The sequence below is a fragment of the Gymnogyps californianus genome, chromosome 1 (assembly GCF_018139145.2).
Source record: "Gymnogyps californianus isolate 813 chromosome 1, ASM1813914v2, whole genome shotgun sequence".
Classification (NCBI taxonomy): Eukaryota; Metazoa; Chordata; class Aves; order Accipitriformes; family Cathartidae; genus Gymnogyps; species Gymnogyps californianus.
This window is the reverse complement of record NC_059471.1, coordinates 166,141,282-166,159,574: the sequence shown is the minus strand read 5'-3', so window position 1 is coordinate 166,159,574 and position 18,293 is coordinate 166,141,282. Positions and strand designations below refer to the sequence as shown.

At 35.3% G+C, this 18,293-nt stretch overlaps 1 protein-coding gene across 8 annotated transcripts in view; it reads right to left on the bottom strand.

The window, feature by feature from the left end:
- ANKS1B (ankyrin repeat and sterile alpha motif domain containing 1B) overlaps positions 1-18,293 on the bottom strand; it is a 450,932-nt gene that overhangs the window by 259,727 nt on the left and 172,912 nt on the right. For 5 of the 8 annotated variants that reach the window (XM_050896196.1, XM_050896204.1, XM_050896257.1 and 2 more), the window contains exon 12: positions 13,013-13,169. In XM_050896196.1, coding sequence (XP_050752153.1) covers positions 13,013-13,169 — 157 coding nt within the window. Of the gene's footprint in view, positions 1-12,988; positions 13,170-18,293 lie in introns of all 8 variants that reach the window. The other 3 variants (XM_050896179.1, XM_050896188.1, XM_050896218.1) reach the window with 1 other exon arrangement.

Genomic DNA, 18,293 nt, shown 5'->3' with positions numbered 1-18,293 from the left:
TCTGTTGTCTGTAGTGTTGAGCCAGAACTTAATTATATACAGACTGATGGGCGGGCTTTCCTTTGGTCAAAATTGTTGTAGCTCAGTATCAGTATATAAACATGGTGTTTAGTAGCATGAGTGGTCTTACTGGTTGTGACACAAAAGAACAGAACAGAAGGAAAGTGCATATCCAATAACGAAGCCTGGTTTGTAAGTACTAAGAAGAGTGCATATAGCTCCCATAAAAAGAAAAAAAGCTCCCATAAAGAAAACACAACACAATACCTAATTATAATGAGAAGATAAAAAATCATTCAAGACATAATAATCTGTGATTATTTAAATCCCAAAAGGTGAAGAAAGGAAACAACTATATGATACTTTCTAAAGTAGTTGTGCTGATTATTTATGTAGCTGACGTAAGTATTTAAAGAAACCCAATATCATCCATGGAGTAATAAGAGGCAGAGTAGCCTAGACCAAAATACACGACATTATTAAACTCAAACAGATGTCATTTAAAAATCTAAAAACCTAAAATATGCATTAAAAGCATATACTTCATCAAGATTCCAGGCAAGCACCATTGTGAGATATTCTTGCTTTGATATTATTGTACGTACTACATTTTGTGATAGTGGTTTGCTTTCACTGCTGGAGAAAAAATATTTCCCCATGGCTACTGTTGCTATAGGTGATGTTTCAATTGCTGCTATACTGTGGAAGAACACTCTTGAGAGAAAGAATATATCAGTTCAGAATTTTCTGAAATCCTGAAATAGTCATAAGTCTGATTATGACACTTCATTGGAACTTGAAAAAGGTCTGTTCCAAAATTTTTATTCAGAATTAAGCAAGGCACTTAGTACTTTGATGCTGCTCACCTTATCTGTAATTGAGATTAGTGATATTTCCATTTCCCCATCCTTTTTCGAAGTATAGATACATGATAAGGGGCAACATGTCACCTGAGCATCAATGCTCTTGTAGTAACTGGCCATGTGTATAGTCTTAGCACTCCTACATGGATGGTAAGGAACAGTATACTCTATATCTATTTTACCGTGAAGTAGATTAATTTAACATTTGCTGCAGAGTAAAAGCATGAAGATACAGCAGATCAGATGAGGACCAGCTACTTGTTAAACCACCAAAATGTAGCTGCCTGCCTAAATTGTCTGAGTACTACTGAGTAAGTGATATACTGTCCAAGGAGAACTTCCCGTGACAACACGTAGATACACCACGTAGGAAGATATGGGCTGTCAATTCCACTGACTTTTAATGACATCATCGGGGTTTTTTTGCCTATAGGAATTATTAGAGTATGGTAAGCTCTGAAGGGGAGTACATCACTCAGAAAGGGAAAGCAAAGATGGACAGACCACAGCATTTTACAATATGAAAAAAAATTCTGATGAATATTTATTATTCTGTGGTCATGATACAAAACTACCTCCTAAGCTACAAAAAAGTTGGGATAGTATAGTCCATGCAGTTCACGTTGCTCAAGAGAAATAATGTATGTTTTTACCTTTGTGAAAAATGCCTGGTAATACAGGGAAAAACAGTCTTCCCTGTTCCCCGAACCTGTATTTTTAGCAGTATTTTTCTTTTTTATGTTGTTAGCCCATTTCTCTCTTTTTTGGTGTTGCCTTTCTCTTGCCTATGTAGACGGCATAGGATACCATCCACAGGAGAAGGGAGAGGAGGGCAATTATGAGTATCATCTCACTTTTTCAGAGGGATGCAAGTGAGCTAGCAAGCAGGTAGGGTTATTCTAATTGCTTGAATAAACAGAAAATAATTCAGATAACTGAATATTTATGGGTTTAACAATTGGCTTTCCTGGAATTTATCTCAGAAAAGCAAAGCAAAACAATAAGCTTGGTTTTACAAAACCTGTATCTCAGTCAGGCTTTCTGATATTTGACATGGTAAAAGGGCCAATCAGAGCTTTTTCTATAGCTGAAATATTCACAGTCTCTCCTTTCTCACTGTTTTCATTCTTCTGATTCTTTCGTGGTTAATAGGAGCTGTTTTATACTGAAGGCTTACAGGTGTTTTAGTTTAGATGGGAAATCTCCTGACAGTTCCCATTAATTGTGTTTTGGTTCACATCCTGGAGCAATCTCAGAGTGCATGAACTGTATTCCTTCGGGCTGAAATTAAATAGGAAGATGGGCTTCAATGTGAGGCACTATACCTTTGTTGACTTTTTTTGTAGAAAATACACATGATTTGTTCTTCCACCATTTTTAAGGTGCCACTAAACATTCTAAGACAATACTTTAAGATCCAGCAAGTATATGATATACAGGATTCATTTGAAGGATACCTGGTTTTTACTTTTGCCTCAGTAATAACAATATTAAACTGCCTCTTAGTGGACTGTTGCATATGTAAATGTAGTTTTTTCATAGTTTAAACCCATTTATCAGAAACAAAAATCTCCAACAACCACCCCGCTCTCCTGTTATGGGGAGCACCAAAACTAGTAACATAAAAGTAAATTAACTTTTAATCATTTATTATTTAATTATTTCTATTGCAATATTGAATTATTATTGAATTATAGTATTGGTTTATAGTATTCTATGGAATCCAGTGAACATGAAAACTGCACAAACCTACATCTACCTTTCTCCTGATTATAGCTCATGTCAACTAAGGATAACAGTAACAAGACAGCTCTCAAGCATGAATATGTACAAATATGTCTGATACCTTGATAGCTTGATAAATTAAAAGCTGCTAGGGGAGCATTATATTTGAAGAAAAACTTTAAATTGAAAAAAGTAAGCATACTGGGCCCCAGAGAATTCAACTAAGTTGAATTTAAACTAAACTAGATTTTAAATAAAGTGGTACTAAAAATGCTACAATGAACTTATTTTTTGTATGATGTGCTTGGTTTTTCACGTATAGCTTGAGGTTTTGCATGGAGATTCTTCTTTCTTGACAAGGAAGCATCTTGCAAACAATTGTGCAAGGACATACTGCTCTACAGCCACGTAAAGCCTAACTGATACCAGAAGCATGGATCTTATTATCAAAGCTACAAGCTATTCAAGACATTAAAAAAGAGACTGCAGATAGCATTACAAACTCCTTGGTAAGACTACGCAGAACTCTGTTTTTGATTTTTTTGATGACACGAGATGTGTGTTGTCTCTACTGTGACCAATATGGATTCTGGGGAGGGAGGATTATAGAGAATCCTGCCTTTCCTATGAGATATGTCTGGAGCCAGCAATTCTTAAGTATTTTCTTAAAAATAAAATCCTTCGGAGATGAGTAATATTATTCCTTGTGAGCTGTACAAGATCAACTCAGAGTTCGTTCTTAACAGGGTACTTCAGCATGACTTAAATATTAAGAAATAACATACATAAATAATGCCGCTACTGAGTAAGTCTTCAATACTTTCATTCTTGTAAATGTACCAACAGTAAATAACCACTAATGAGCTCTACAAAACATCAAAAAAATTGGAAATAAGACTTTTCTTTCAAATCATTTAACAAAGGCCTTCTCTTGATATAACAAAAATATCCGTAACTAGAAAAAAAAGCCATGATCCAAAAGAAAATTATTCTATGTCTCAGGAATTAAGAATCTTAGTTCTATGAACAGTGCTGCTGAAATGCAGAAAATTGGCATCAGCTGGTGTCACAATCTGCTGGGTGCAAGTCAGACAAATGAAAGCTCTAGAACGTAAACAATGGACCCAATTTTCAGCGTTCTGAATTGTTTAAATTATTGGAAACAAAAGGTGCAACCCCCTCATGGGGATTAGATATTTAGTTAAGTGTGGAACTCCTTGCAATAATATCTTGTGGGTGCAAAAATTTTAATGGAGAATGGATAAATCCATAGAACATAAATCTATGTTATGTAATACACAGGAAACATCCAGGAGGACCTTGGGCTTAGGAGGACCTTGGGCTGCAAATAGTTGAAGGCTGTAATGACATTCTGAAGAAGTGTCAGTATGCATTTTTTTTTTTGCAATTACACAGTTCCCAAAGGCATTCATATTTTGTCCTTGTCAAACATGATACAGGGTAGCTAAAACTTTACTCTTACTCAGGCCAACCTTTGTAATGCTTTTTAGTTTATGTCCTGTTTTTGTTAAACTTATGAGAATTTATTCATTTGGGTCTCTGACAGTTCTGACATTATTTTCAGGGTACAGCTTTGTATCTTCCACAGACTTGGCCATCTGCCCCTATGTTCTTCACCTGAATAAGCCCAAACTCTCAGTGAATCCTCTGCGTACCTCTAAGAAGATAAGAGTCTCTCACTATGTAACAATTAGAAATGGAAAAAAGCCACCCCTTTCAATCTATACAACTTTACAATTAGAGTTACATTACAACTAGAAATACAAAATGAACACTCATATACAGAACTTGTATGACCAAATACAAAATTAGCTATAATATATAGTGTTTCTATAGATTTTCAAAGAAACCTCTTGACAGTTTCAATTTATATTATTTATTAAATCCCAAATTTGTGCAATTATTAATTTCTACCAAAGTGTAGAAATGCTCCTGAGAGCAAGGAATATTTTTAAATTTTTTCAAACTTGCCAGTATCTTTTTGAATTCTTATCTAATTACAAACTATCAAACTAGCTGTATAGAAGTTATTCAATAACATAGGAAAAAAACAGACGTAAATATTTCATCTTGGTTTATAGTAAGATCTAGTCAGTCATTCATGAAAGTGTCTCAGATTTATTGACTAGTTCCTGCTAAAAAAGGTTTTTGAGGCTAGAATCAAAAGTCTGGAACTCATGATATCATCTCCATTTTGAACAAAATGATAGCAGCTATTCCAGAATGAGGGAGATCTAGGTTGAATTTTCTCCTTTCACTAAATGGCATCAAACTTTCATTTTCCGCAAGAATACTACCAACTGCAATGTACTCTGATATGTGGTTTTTTTACATTGTTCAACTACAGCAGGTAATAAAATACCCAGTTAATTAGCTAATGAGTGAGACTGACTCTGCCCTAGTTGTTGGATATTCACCAGAGGTACAGAAGGCTTGTTTTCCCACCCATATAGACCATTTTTTATACAGAGCGGAACAAAATAAAAAGAGAGATTTATTACAGCAATGCTAGTAGCATTACAACTGGATAGCAAGGAACAGCAAATAGAAAAAGATGTAGTTGAGTTACATGCAGAGAGAGTAAGAAAGAGAAATAAAAATTGTCTTTTATTTCAGAATGGTCTTCGGAGAAAAGAAAACAGATAAAAGTTCTTCGTTACTGGTTGGTATGCAATACAAATAGATTTTTTTTTTTTTAACTGGAGCTCACTAAGTATGCTCGGAGGACTAAAAGTTCCTTAAAAAAAACAGGCATTTTTTTGCCATTTCCTTCAGTTCTAATCATCTCACATAGGGCTCAGAAATACAGCAGGTGAGCAGAAAGCTTTCTAAAAGATACAAACATTCTGCTAAGGAAAAGAAGCAGAAAAGCTATTAAATATGAATAAGAGGACATAACAAGAAAAGAAAGATAGATTGAAATGTAAGATAGAATATTCTAAATAATGCTACAAACAGTTTAAGTACATTCACAGAGTGAAAGAAAATTGTACCACAAACAATACTGTGAGGAACTGAAGACTGAAACATCCTAGCGCTCTTTTCTCATAGCCCTTATCTTGCAATGGCAATTCTTCTGACTGATGAAGTTTTCATGAGCATCCCTCCAGAGCTTGGTCAATCTTATTTACCAAATGTCCAAAGGAAAGATAAGGGAACAATACAAGGCATGCTGACAGTGTAAAAACTAAAACGATCTGTCTCTGCAAATGGTCACACTACAAGTTAAGGAGTTATTTTGCTTCCAGCTTACTAAAAAAAACCAAAACAGCAAAGCAGAGTTGACTAAGATGACAGTCAGATAAATATTAGTATTGCCTATACATACTGTGCTTCTAGAAATGGCTAAGAATTGTAAATGAAACATTACAGAAAATACTTTTTCTTTTGACCTTACATGTCAGGATAATTATTATAACTGGAAAAATGCACATCAAATATATATAATTAAAAATGTAATTATATTGCTTCTAAGAATTGCATTCATAACTTGTTCCTCCAAAGAAGCTCTTTAAAAATTCTTTATAGGATTACTGTTGTAATATCTGATGTTCCTTCAGGAAAACATTTTATGATGTGATGAACCACTGTTATATGTCTGTTCTGTCATCTGCCAAAGAAGAGGATGTATGTAACTAAATGAAGTGTAGTAGATTTTAATAGCACAAATAGACATGTACACAAACATGCATACTTCATGTTTACTTTAGGGGCAAAAAAAGAGTCAAAGAAACAGCTAATACTTGAAGCTGATTGTAGTGTAATGCGTAGTGTTCCTAAGGATCCTGAGGGAAATCTTCCCCAATTTTAGGACAGTCTCTAAGAAATTCTCATCTCCAGCATCATCACAGCATTGCTCTATTTCCTACCTTCCTGCTTGCCAGATTGAGGCCTCAGAATTTAGGCTTTCAAAATTGGTAAGGGTATTTTACATATTACATGGGATTTTTTTCCCCCTGTATTGTCAACAATTGCTAATTGGCTTTATTCATAGTAAGCAAATAATGTGGGGGAAAAGAGCAAATCCTCTGAAGAATAGCCATTTGAATAAAAGATAGGCAAGCACATTGCTCAACACATGCCTATCCACATGTGGTCAGATGGTTCAGAATTTAATTTGAAAAGAGATTAGCTGTTCATGTCATTTCTTGTTTTATTAACATATCCAATGCTATATCTGACAACAGGGCTTAAAGACCCATCTGCAGTTTTATTCCTCCAATATGCCTGCTTCAAATTGTTTTCTTTTCATATTAGTTTACTATCGACTTAGCAATCAGAATACCCACAGAGTTAGTGACATGTGAGACGGTATGTTTGGAGAGCAGGTTCACACTAACACCTACTAAGTGGGTTTAGTCCAGATAATTCATTTAAGCCTGTGAAAAGACTGAAAGATAACACTGTATAGGCATTACTGAAGAGCTAGGTAACACTATCATGAGGTTTAAGTTGGAAAAATATAACTATGTCCAACAAGATTATTTTTAAGTTCAGGCGGCATGGGATTTAGGGGCTTATTGTATCTAACGTTTCATGAAAGCACTAGTACAGAAAATCAGTTTCTTGCAAAAAGATATATTGTTTTTGAATGGAATGACAGGAGTCAGTTTCGCCTACAGCTTTCCAGGCATCGCCCCACTTGATATTCCTACTATCAGATTTTTGGACATTATACACTGCATGTTGACATATTTGTAACAGTGAGATGTAATTCCAATGAGCTTCATGAAGTATGTTGTTTTGAAATTGGAAGGTGTAAAGACAATAATAGTTAACAAATAGAAGTTTATCATATTAATTAACACTACACTACAGTCTGTTCCTGTGGGACAGACTGTATCTTTGCCTTGGATAGCTGTGCAAAGGCTGGAATTAGAAGCAGCAAAAAGAAGGGCAACATAAGGAGACCTTAACATGCTACATCTGCTGGACAACTTAATTAGAACAAAAAAGAAATTGTTTGAGACAGTACCGAGTATGATCCCCAGTAGCAGTTCCTGGAATAGCTCTACTACGTCTTACTAATTGCACTCAGTTGAACTTGGCTATAAATTGAAGGGAAGAGATAATGTTCACAGACGAAAAGGCTCAAATTAACCTGGTTTGAAGAATGCCTTGGCAGATTTTGTTGTATCAAGAAGATAATGAAGAAAATTAAAAACCAGAGAAAAGAGGGCTTGAATTTGACCTTCTCAGGGATTTCATCTGGAAAAGAGTTCTCAATCAATGATAGGTTGGTACAGGCTCGTAATACCAGTTTTTTCAGATGTTCCCTCATTGGAGGTGCAGGTGTCCATACACAGGAGATGGGAATGCTTTATTTACCAGCATTTGTTGATTATGCTTATTTCATTACAGGCCAATATATTCCCCTTTCTCTGTCACTGGAAAACCATGTGTTATTTCAGTAATTAGTAAGGTATTGTTAGCAGACGAAGACAGTGTACCATGAACTTACATATAGCACACCTAAAAATATCCTCTAGCAATAAAAGGTATTTTCTTTTTTCTTTGCATTCCTTTCATTTTGTATTTCACTTCAAGTAATTCCAAAACTTTTTATAATTGAAGAAACAAGGCTTGAAGAGGCTACATAGACATCACAGTTTAATCTTTTCATATCAGATCTTAATAAATGAGATATTTTAATATGAAAGTAATGTTGACAAATATGTGACCTACTTCAAATAGCAGCTTTGCTGATGTCACATAAAGGAACATTCTGGCAGCAGAATAAATTTTGACTGTATCTAGGAATACAACATAGCCAGGAATTTTAGACCAGACCTCTGAACCAAGTTTCTAATACTTTCTAACAGTCACAGTAATACGCCGAATATCTTGATTTTCTCAAAAGAGAAAGATAAAACTTCAAGCTTGTATTTAAGTGTAGGACTGCTTTTGCTTCAGAAAAATCAGGCTTGTGAGACAAAACAATTTGATCAGATATTTACTTTAAAGAAAGATCTGAAGACCCTTCTAGAAGAAACCTAAGCTGTGACTCAAATATTACATTTTCGTTGTAGAAGAGAAAAAATTATAGTCCACATATTAAAGACTGAATTCTTGAATTGTAAATTCTGGATTGTTCTAAGGAACAATGTAGCCTTCTTAGATGAATGAAATAACGTTACTCGTAGTCAGAAAATAAGACATGTAAAAAGAATAAGATCTACATGAAGGTCCTAGAGTGGGGACAGACTTTGTAACTAAGAGATAAACTCAGTAAATACCTTTAGGCACCACAACAACATGAGAGAAAAACTGTATGCTCTTTTACAGATGAATGGTGTACAGAATTTATTGAAAATTTAAATATTTTCATGGACTGAAAATAAAGATTGCAATGAGATTACCTACAGACAACTGCTGACATTTTTGCTGCATACTTGCATTTGACTACAGATCTATTTTCTGATCTGAAACAGAACAAGAATATCTTCAGAACTGTCTTTTTAATTTCACAGCCCAATTATATTCAGTACAAGGAGACATAATGAAGTTAATATGGGTTAGAGAAAGATCCGTTATTCTGACTGATCAAGCAGAAATGAAAAATAAAATAATCCAGAGTGACAATTTCAGCTGCAAGTGTTGATTGTGCCAAGCTGACATTACCAAGATGGCCACAATTTTGCTGCCTTCAATCTTTAAGATTTACAGTTTCAAAAGAACTTCAGGGATGTATACAACAAGGCATAGAACTATAATATTAGAGAGGCATCTCCCTGAAAGCCCAGACTGCCCTCTTCTGGAGTGAATGAACTTGCACATCTAGTGGTCTTTTTTGATAGTCAAAGTTATATGAAGAACATCTCACAAACGAAACTATCACTTAATTATCAGGTCTTTAATTTTTCATTTGTGTTATCATACAAAACACCTACTAAACATGTATTCAGATGATCAAGAAAATGACTAGTATCTTTCCATGACAGAGTTACATACAGTAATGACTTCCTTGTGCAATGGAGCGGACTCACTTTTAGTATGGAAAGTTTAATGGTAGTAGCTGACATTATTTGGATCCACTGACCTCCAACTTGAGGTGAAATGCAATGCTATAAAAGCATGATCATTCACTCTGAATTCGAGAACACTTCTATGAAGTCAATGTTCTTGCTGCAATTAAAGCTGTGAAAATAGGCCATGCCAAAGCTGCATTCACAGTCTGCCCTATGTATACTGGAGTGAGAGAAGAGTTTCCATCAACTTGTTGCAGGTTCTTCCACGAGTTAAAGTTCAAAACAAATAACAGAATCTTTATCCTTACATTTTAGTTGCAAGCAACCTGATATTAAGGTATCTCCCGCCATCCATGCAGGCAACGTACATGGTTTTGTTTACGCTACAATGCCGTCTGATCCCAAAGCTAAAGCACATACTTGCCATTATATGTGGACTGTTCTCCAGCTAATTAATCAGAAAATGTTGTCATATGCTGTCAGTTGGATAATATAGTGCTCTGGTAGAGTTCAGTGGTTCTCTACTTGATAGAAATACACTTCTTGAAAATCGGGATCCCTGTTTCAAATCAGGGGATGTAGGGAACTAGCAAACACCAAGAGTAAAACTGCGATCCCCAAATATAAAAAGGAATTTTCTCTAATCCACCAAAAATTACAAGAGATTGATTCTTCTTTGGTAGCAGACTATTGAGGTAGAGGTAAAATGATGAAGATTTTAGAATTAGAATAATTATTTCATTGCATCTCCCACTCTTATCTGAATGATAATGAATCACTGCAAGTTTCCTGAAGAAAACATAAAAAACACTGAAATTGAGTAGGGAAATACTAATGCCTTATTTAGATGGCAGTTCCTGATTTAGAAATCCTGTAAAAAGCATTTTGATTGTTTCAAAGAAGGCAACAGAAAACTACCAGCTGCAGTTACTATGAAAATGGGTTCCTCCTGTATATTGTTTCTTTCTGGTCAGCCAGAAGACCCTTGACCTCAATAAGCATGATAAAATAATCCGTTGCTTTTTGCTGATGATGCTTTTTAAAAAAAAACGAGACACATAAATGCCCAAGAATATAATATAGAAGGAAACACTCAAATGCGCACAAATCCTCAATTATTATTTAACTAAACATTCTTTTAAGGTGCAGATCTTCCATGAATTTTCAGAATGAGTTGGCAATTCAGAGGATTATAATCAAGACATATGATGTATTGTAATTATTGTCACTGTAGAACTGGAAAAGGAACCTTTCAGTGAAACAACACCTAGCTAAAACAGAAAAAAAGCTGTAGCAGAACACTGCTGCTACTACTCCTTACTGACCATTATTATTAAAGATTGAGCTTTTAACAATCTAGGTAAGAGACAAGCCTCAGAGACTTTTCCAAGAGAGGCAATTTTGATCTGTTCTTTCTGGATTTTGCTGTTCTCTTTACACATTAGTACTCCTTGTCTCTTGCAGAATTACAATGTATCATCTATCACTAAGGAGTCAAAAGGACCTTCATGAGCAAAATAAAATGTTGTTTTTTTCATTCAGACTAAGATTGTGTTTAATCTTTGATCCTATATATTACTTAAATAATTCTAGGATAGAAACCATCTCGGGGGGGGGGGGGATTGCACTTTTACTATAATTATTTCATTTACTGATGGTAAATTAATGATTTACTTATTGAAAACTGTAATCTTGAAAAACTTGTAGAAGATGCCCAGAACTTCAGAACCAGTCATTTTGCCTTTGTTATTTTTTCTTAGCTTTCTAGGAAGAGACAAGAGGAAATTCAGGTTCCACTCAATCCATAAATCAAATAATTCACAAATCAGAAATGTACAGTTCTAATAAGCATGAGATTATAGTTCCAATTTCAGACCAAATGAAATGCAGTGATTAAAAGTTACTGAGTACAGTCCCTTGTAAATTTAACCAAAGAAGATAAAAGTAAAGCAAATCCAGATACTATGAAGAACTTAACCAGAACTGTGCAACAGCAGAAATCTGGAGAAGTTCATTATCTAACTCCAATGAATGTTCTTTCTGTTTTCTTATTTTTGCTTTTAAACATCAAGACATATTTAGTATCATTCAACTACCCGGAATAAAATTGTGATCACTGAAGAGAATTTACAGCAGAAAAAACAGTAACAACAAAACCCACCCAAAAACCTAAAGAATCAAATGACCCCAGACCTAGGAATAAAGATACCATTCAAATTAATTATTTCCAGTTAGGCTTGAAAAGATTTGCTATATCCATGAATATAAGAACATTCTTTTCGTTTCAAAGATAATGACACAGCCAGTCCAAGAAAAACAATATGAATCATTTCTGATCATTTTAACTCTTTCTTCACCATAACAGGATTTCTCACTCTTATTTCATGACAGTTCTTTAACAATATAGTTTTCCTTTGATCTAACTATGAAATTAATTATTTTTGATCATTTAAAAGCAACAGTTTTCGGAATTTTCAAACCCTACCAACCAGAAACGTAGAGGATTCATCTCATTTGAAGACCAATGCTACAGAAGCCAATTGATAAGTTTGTACTGAATTTCAACACATGTATTATTTTTTTATAGTAATTTATATCTTAAATACAGTATCCCTTTAAAAGAAATAACTCCATCTGCAGATCACATAAACTAGCTATCAATCAAAGACATTTGTTTCAATACATCAGCTTTCCCAAATACTATACTCTTCTGCTACAAGTTTAGCCTAAATAAAGCAACTCGCATATGAAATTTGAAGGGACAGAAGTAGCTAAATGCATGGTTTGCTGACACTTTCTTGCTCCTGAGGTTTTGATCTGTGAAGAAGAAAATATTTTAATCCTTTTTAAAGCATTTTCATTATGTAAACCTCTATATACAGATAAAACCTTCACAGTTACACACTATCACTCTATTCAATTCTTACCATCAGAGCAAATATACTAAAGTTTTGCTTTAATGAATCCCATTACTACTGTAGAAATAATGTCAGGTTACGTAGAAATCTTCCATTCCTCGTCTTTACTGATGGTTACATAATGATTTCTAATTACATTTTTCCAACTTAAAATTCATATTAGAGTATGCTGACCACACAATGATGAAAGTAGATGTGTACCTGAATCATTGTAATTTCAAAAACTACAGTACGTAAATTCTAGGCATTCCTGTAAAACAAAGTTTGATTTATTCAAAACATAACATTCAGGAAAAAGTATATTTTAATAATATTAGTCATGAAATGTAAGAATCCTTTGTTGAGCAGCAGAAAAAAAAGATCAGGAATATTTTTGTGTATTTATGATAAATGTATTTCACTACCAAAGACAACAGCAATTCCAGCTTAAACCCACAGACCTATAGCTTTATAAAGCTTTGTTGATAGGTAAAGTAAGCTTTTTTTTCTATACCTGGAAGTTCTCTCTCTTCAACACTGTATTCCAGAGATCCAAAGGAATAATTAGCTGGACTGATTGCAGGAGTAGAAATAAAACTTGTACAGCCAATGGTTGAGTTGATTTCAAAATAATTGTGGCTGTGATTCATTCGGTGAAATTCCAGAGAAGATACTATTGATGTGCGCTGCTTGGGCTACAAGAAAAATAGAAGTTTGGAGTGAAAAATACAGACTTTTTGTATAGTTTTCATTACTTGACATTGAATAAATTTACCTAGGGTTTCTCTCTTTTTACTGTTTTTATTTGGCTCCAAGGTTATACTAGTAAAATTCATTTCATATGACGAGCTGTGGTGTGTAGAGATAATTTCCTTCCAAAATTTGGATTAATCTTTATTAGAAAAAACGCATATCTTCATTCTAATCAATTTAATTCAAAATAAAATAGGGTTTTACAGCCTTGCATATAATAATTGCAATCATCTTTTGATAAGAAAGGGAGCTCTTCACCAGCTGCATTGCTGGGTACATCTTGCAAAACAATTAGACTGCTGATGCCTGTATAATGAAATTTACAAAATAATACCAGGCACTCATCACTCAAAAGCAACCCTCTGCTGTTTATTCAATTTATGAAGGGCTGCCTTAAAAATTCAAAGACTGAATGTCTAAAAGCTTAGGGGAAAAGTGCCAGCTTAAAAAACATACATGAAAATCAAACTTTCTTTATGAGTTTTCACAGAATAGTGAAAAACTTGATACTAGTTTGTATCAAACATTTACTTCTGAAGTGAACCTCTTCATTGACCCCACTTAATGGCTGTGCTTTGGGTTGCAGAGCAGCTTCAGAGCATGAGAAACTCATTCCTTTTAGGTGGATCTACACCATAAGGTACATTACAGGATTGTATAAAATGTGCTCCAACTGCTTACGGCCTTTTGACCATAGGACCACACTAAAGCTAGCCCAAATTAAAACCAATGAAATCTCTATAGTGTGATCATCAAGTCAGCAACAACTTTTTCACTACACAGATCTGTTCCCATTGCACTTGTCCTGGTTTCAGCTAGGACAGAGTTAATTTTCTTCCTAGTAGCTGGTATAGTATTATGTTTTGGATTTAGTAGGAGAATAATGTTGATAATGCACTGATGTTTTTAGTTGTTGCTAAGTAGTGTTTATACTAAGTCAAGGATTTTTCAGCTTCTCATGCCCAGCCAGCAAGAAGGCTGGAGGGCCACAAGAAGTTGGGAGGGGACACAGCCAGGACAGCTGACCGAAACTGGCCAAAGGAATATTCCATACCATATGACATCATGCTCAGTATATAAACTGGGGGGAGTTGGCTGGGAAAGGCGGATCGCTGCTCGGGAACTAACTGGGCATCGGTTGGGGAGTGGTAAGCAATTGCATTGTGCATCACTTGTTTTGTATATTCTAATTCTTTGCGTATTATTATTGTCATTTTATTATTACAATTATAATTATTATTATTTTTCTTCCTTTCTGTCCTATTAAACCGTCTTTATCTCAACCCATGAGTTGTCAGGGGTTTTTTTTATTCTCTCCCCCCATCCCACTGGGTGTGGGAAGTGAGCAAGCAGCTGCGCAGTGCTTAGCTGCTGGCTGGGGTTAAACCACGACAGCACTGCACTACTTATTAATATAGACATAACCTTAGTGCTTGATATCATGGACTATAAGCCACAGACCACTGATGGTTTGCAATGTCATGCTAAATAGTCTGTCGCAGCACTCATCTGGCTCCATACTCAAAATATCCTAACCCCACGATGTTCCTTGCTGCTTCAAGACCAATGCCCTGAAACATTAAACGTCTCCTCCAAAATAGAGGAGGCCCTGCATCCAGGTGTATAGCTGTCTGTATATTTATTTCATGACAGTGAAAAACATCTCAGGAGCTGCTGCCTTAGATAACTAAAGCTGGGAAAAGTAAACAGAGAAAGAGAGTAACGGGTGCTTTAACTCTTCTTGTTTTAGCATGTCAGGCTTAACAGGTCAGAATATTTGTAAAGGTCAAGAATTTACTACTTATTAGTGTCAAGGCCAAATTATTGCCCTGGGAGTAATATTGCCCATGAAGCTATTCACCATCCCTTACTTAGAACTACCTGTTAAAATATAACCTATCCCAGTGGAGTAATTTCAATTTTGTTTGTGGTCTATTTTATTTTTAGGTTATGAGCCCTGCAATGTTTGTGTTACAAATACAGAACTAGACTGTTTTCACTAAAAATCCACTCTTTTTATCGGAATGTCAGACAAAAAGTTGAATACACTTAGGTTTGCATAATGTTGATTGTTTGTTAAAGTTGTGTTGGGCACCATGTGAATTAACTGTCCTGTTAATACTGAGAAAAATTGCAAAGGGTAAATTTGGGCATTCATCTGGAACTCATCTACTGTCTGTTGAGGGGATTTACTTTCTTTAATAATTAAAAACAGCTTCTGCTTTGAAAGGCTGATTCCTAAGGCTAGTAATTTCATGGGAGAGTTCAATGAACAGGGACAGACTCCAACATCAAACAGTCTGGTTAAAAGTCATTGTTTGGGACCGGAGCCAAAATAAGTCTTGGATCAGACCAAAAATATTCATGTGTACTAATGAAACCTAAACTGCACACTTTTGCTAGACAACAAATTCATCAATGACCTAATTATTTCTAAAACTGAAAAAGATCTCTGGTCATTTAGAAACACGTTCCTGGCCCTTTCCCAAGCAATGGTGTCTTTGTGGTTCTGCAGGAATTCAGCTTTTGAGTTGAAAAGGTGACATTTCAAGTAACATGATGTGTGGGATCTCTGATCATTCCTAAACTGAGACAGTTCCTACCTAAAAAGGCAGCTGGGATGGTCCAGCTCAGTCTTCTTAAGCAGCCTAAAAAAGTGCTCTGGCCTTTGTCCAGTCAGGTCTTCAGCCACTGCTTCAACTGTGTGCCCCTTTCTTGGAGCCAGAATAGCAGCATCTGATGCATCATACAGCCTTTTACTAACTTATGGATGATCAGCTGTTTCACTACACCATAGTGTAGTATTACAAGCTACTGTATCATCTTTAAAAAGTTTCACAAAAACATCTGCAAGGTCTTGGTGGGGGGCAGAGGGGGCGGGGAAACAAACCAAAAAAAACCCAAAACTGTTCTGAAGCGTTTTTAAAGATCAGTTTAGTTTGCAAATGCTCACAGATTCTGAAAATGTGTTCGTCAATAAATAGCTATGATTTGCTCTGGAGACATGGATTAGTGATATAAAATAAGTCTAGAGTGATTTTCAAAGATGATTATGGAAGCTAGAAACATGTTTTCTGTTTGTTCGCGCTAACACGCAACCATCTGCTGACCTGCGTGATACAAAATACCTCCTATATTATTTTGGGCTTTGACATTATTATTATTAATTCAGACACACATATCTCAGTTTAATATGTCTTTCCAATCTAAGGATTCTGTACAGAACCTCACGCAGCCTCTAGTGCTCCACAGCATAACACTTCTGCTATATTGTTTGGAGTTAACAAGGTCCATCTGTCAACATGTGCCAATAATTTTTCTACATAATTACACAGGAATCTAGCATCTGAGCTTTCGTAGCTAACTAGTGGAGCCTTTTGCACCTTTGCTGGGTCCTGTAAAATGTTATGTTGTTGAAGTATGCTAATTGTTCATTAATATATGCTACGAGAGATGCAGTAAACCATTTTGTGTTGACTGCATCCCTCTGTCTGTGTCTCTCTAAAGTACAGTTTGCACAAAAACTGTAGAAAAAATTGGTTTTTTGGGATTAAATGCAGTTCCAAGTTTAGATAACTAAATTTACAGCATAGCTATTTATATCTACACTAGGTATCTAAGCTCCCATTACAGTCAACTGAGATCTAGACAATACAATCAATAGAGTCCAGAGAACAACTTGCCTCACCCCAGTCACCTTGGTATTAGTTCACTTGCCTTAACGCAGGTATCCACCATCACTGGATGCATGGTGTGATGCATCCATCCCTGGGGCATACCTTACCTAATTTGTTAGAATCTGGAGTCAAATTCCAGATTTACTGGCAGAATGTGTAGCCAGCAATTAACAAGTCACTTACTGGAGTCTTGTACTTTGGTTTCCTGGATTGCATCTGCCAAAGCCACTTCTAAATTACATTTACCAAGATATCTCAAGATAGGTCCTGAATAATTCTAAGAAGATTATTTACTATATGGAATACCATAATGTCCAGGAAATGTAGTCAGGGATCAAGGTTTTATAGCTGTGGAGATTGTACAAACACAAAACTCTGTCCCAAAGAGACGATGCTTCCCTCATTCTTTGTACCAAAGCTGGCTTTGTCAGTCATTACATCTGCATCATACTACTCAGAAGGTCTGCACACAGTTAGATAACCCCTGTGAATTTGTAGCATATTTATGGCTTAACTTCACTCCAGTATGTATGCTACATAACCATATGTAGATTTGTCCTTAGGTAGATTTTCTTTATTCATTACATTCATGTATTTAATTTACTTGTTATATGTAAATGTCTTTAATGACTGATTTTGTTTACTCTAAAATGTTTCTTCATGACTATTATTTCAATTGTCATAATACCGACCTAGGAAACCCTATACTATCCTAAAACAGCATACCACATCAGGCCAATGAAGAAACCTTATCAATGCAAAAGCAAAAATATATCAATAAAAATGTTTAAAGTTATTGCAATAACAAGATTTAAATAACTTTCAAATCAGGTCTAATAAGAAGAATATTTTCATGTTAAGTTAGTAGTGAACATATATCAATGAAAGATACCACTTTGAACACTGCAAAACAGGAAAGGCATCAAAATACACATACTGAATTGCATTTCTATTAAAAAGACAAGTAAGGACTTAACGCTCCCATGAATGCAAGTTGCATGGAAATTCTGTAATGCTACCATGACTTGCATGTAACACTATGAGCATGCAAGGGATCATTCAAATATTCCTCACCATATTTAGCAGAGGGAGTAGAGCAAAATTCCTTTGTCAATTTAACATCAAAATATTTCTCCAGCCTTGACGTACTCTGCAATAAAAGCTTGTGACTCCGCCTTCTCTTATCTTTGGGATTTGTGTACATAGCACCATCACAGTCTTTAAAGAATTAATTCTCACAACACTCCTCTGCACTATGGCAGAGCTATTAGCCCCATTTTACAGATGCTGAACTAGGGTATAGAGCTCTCCCAAGGGATAGATGTGTGGCTCATTAAATCACTGAAAACCAATGAGCCTAGAGGAAATTCTGCAGTGTTCCTGCCAAAT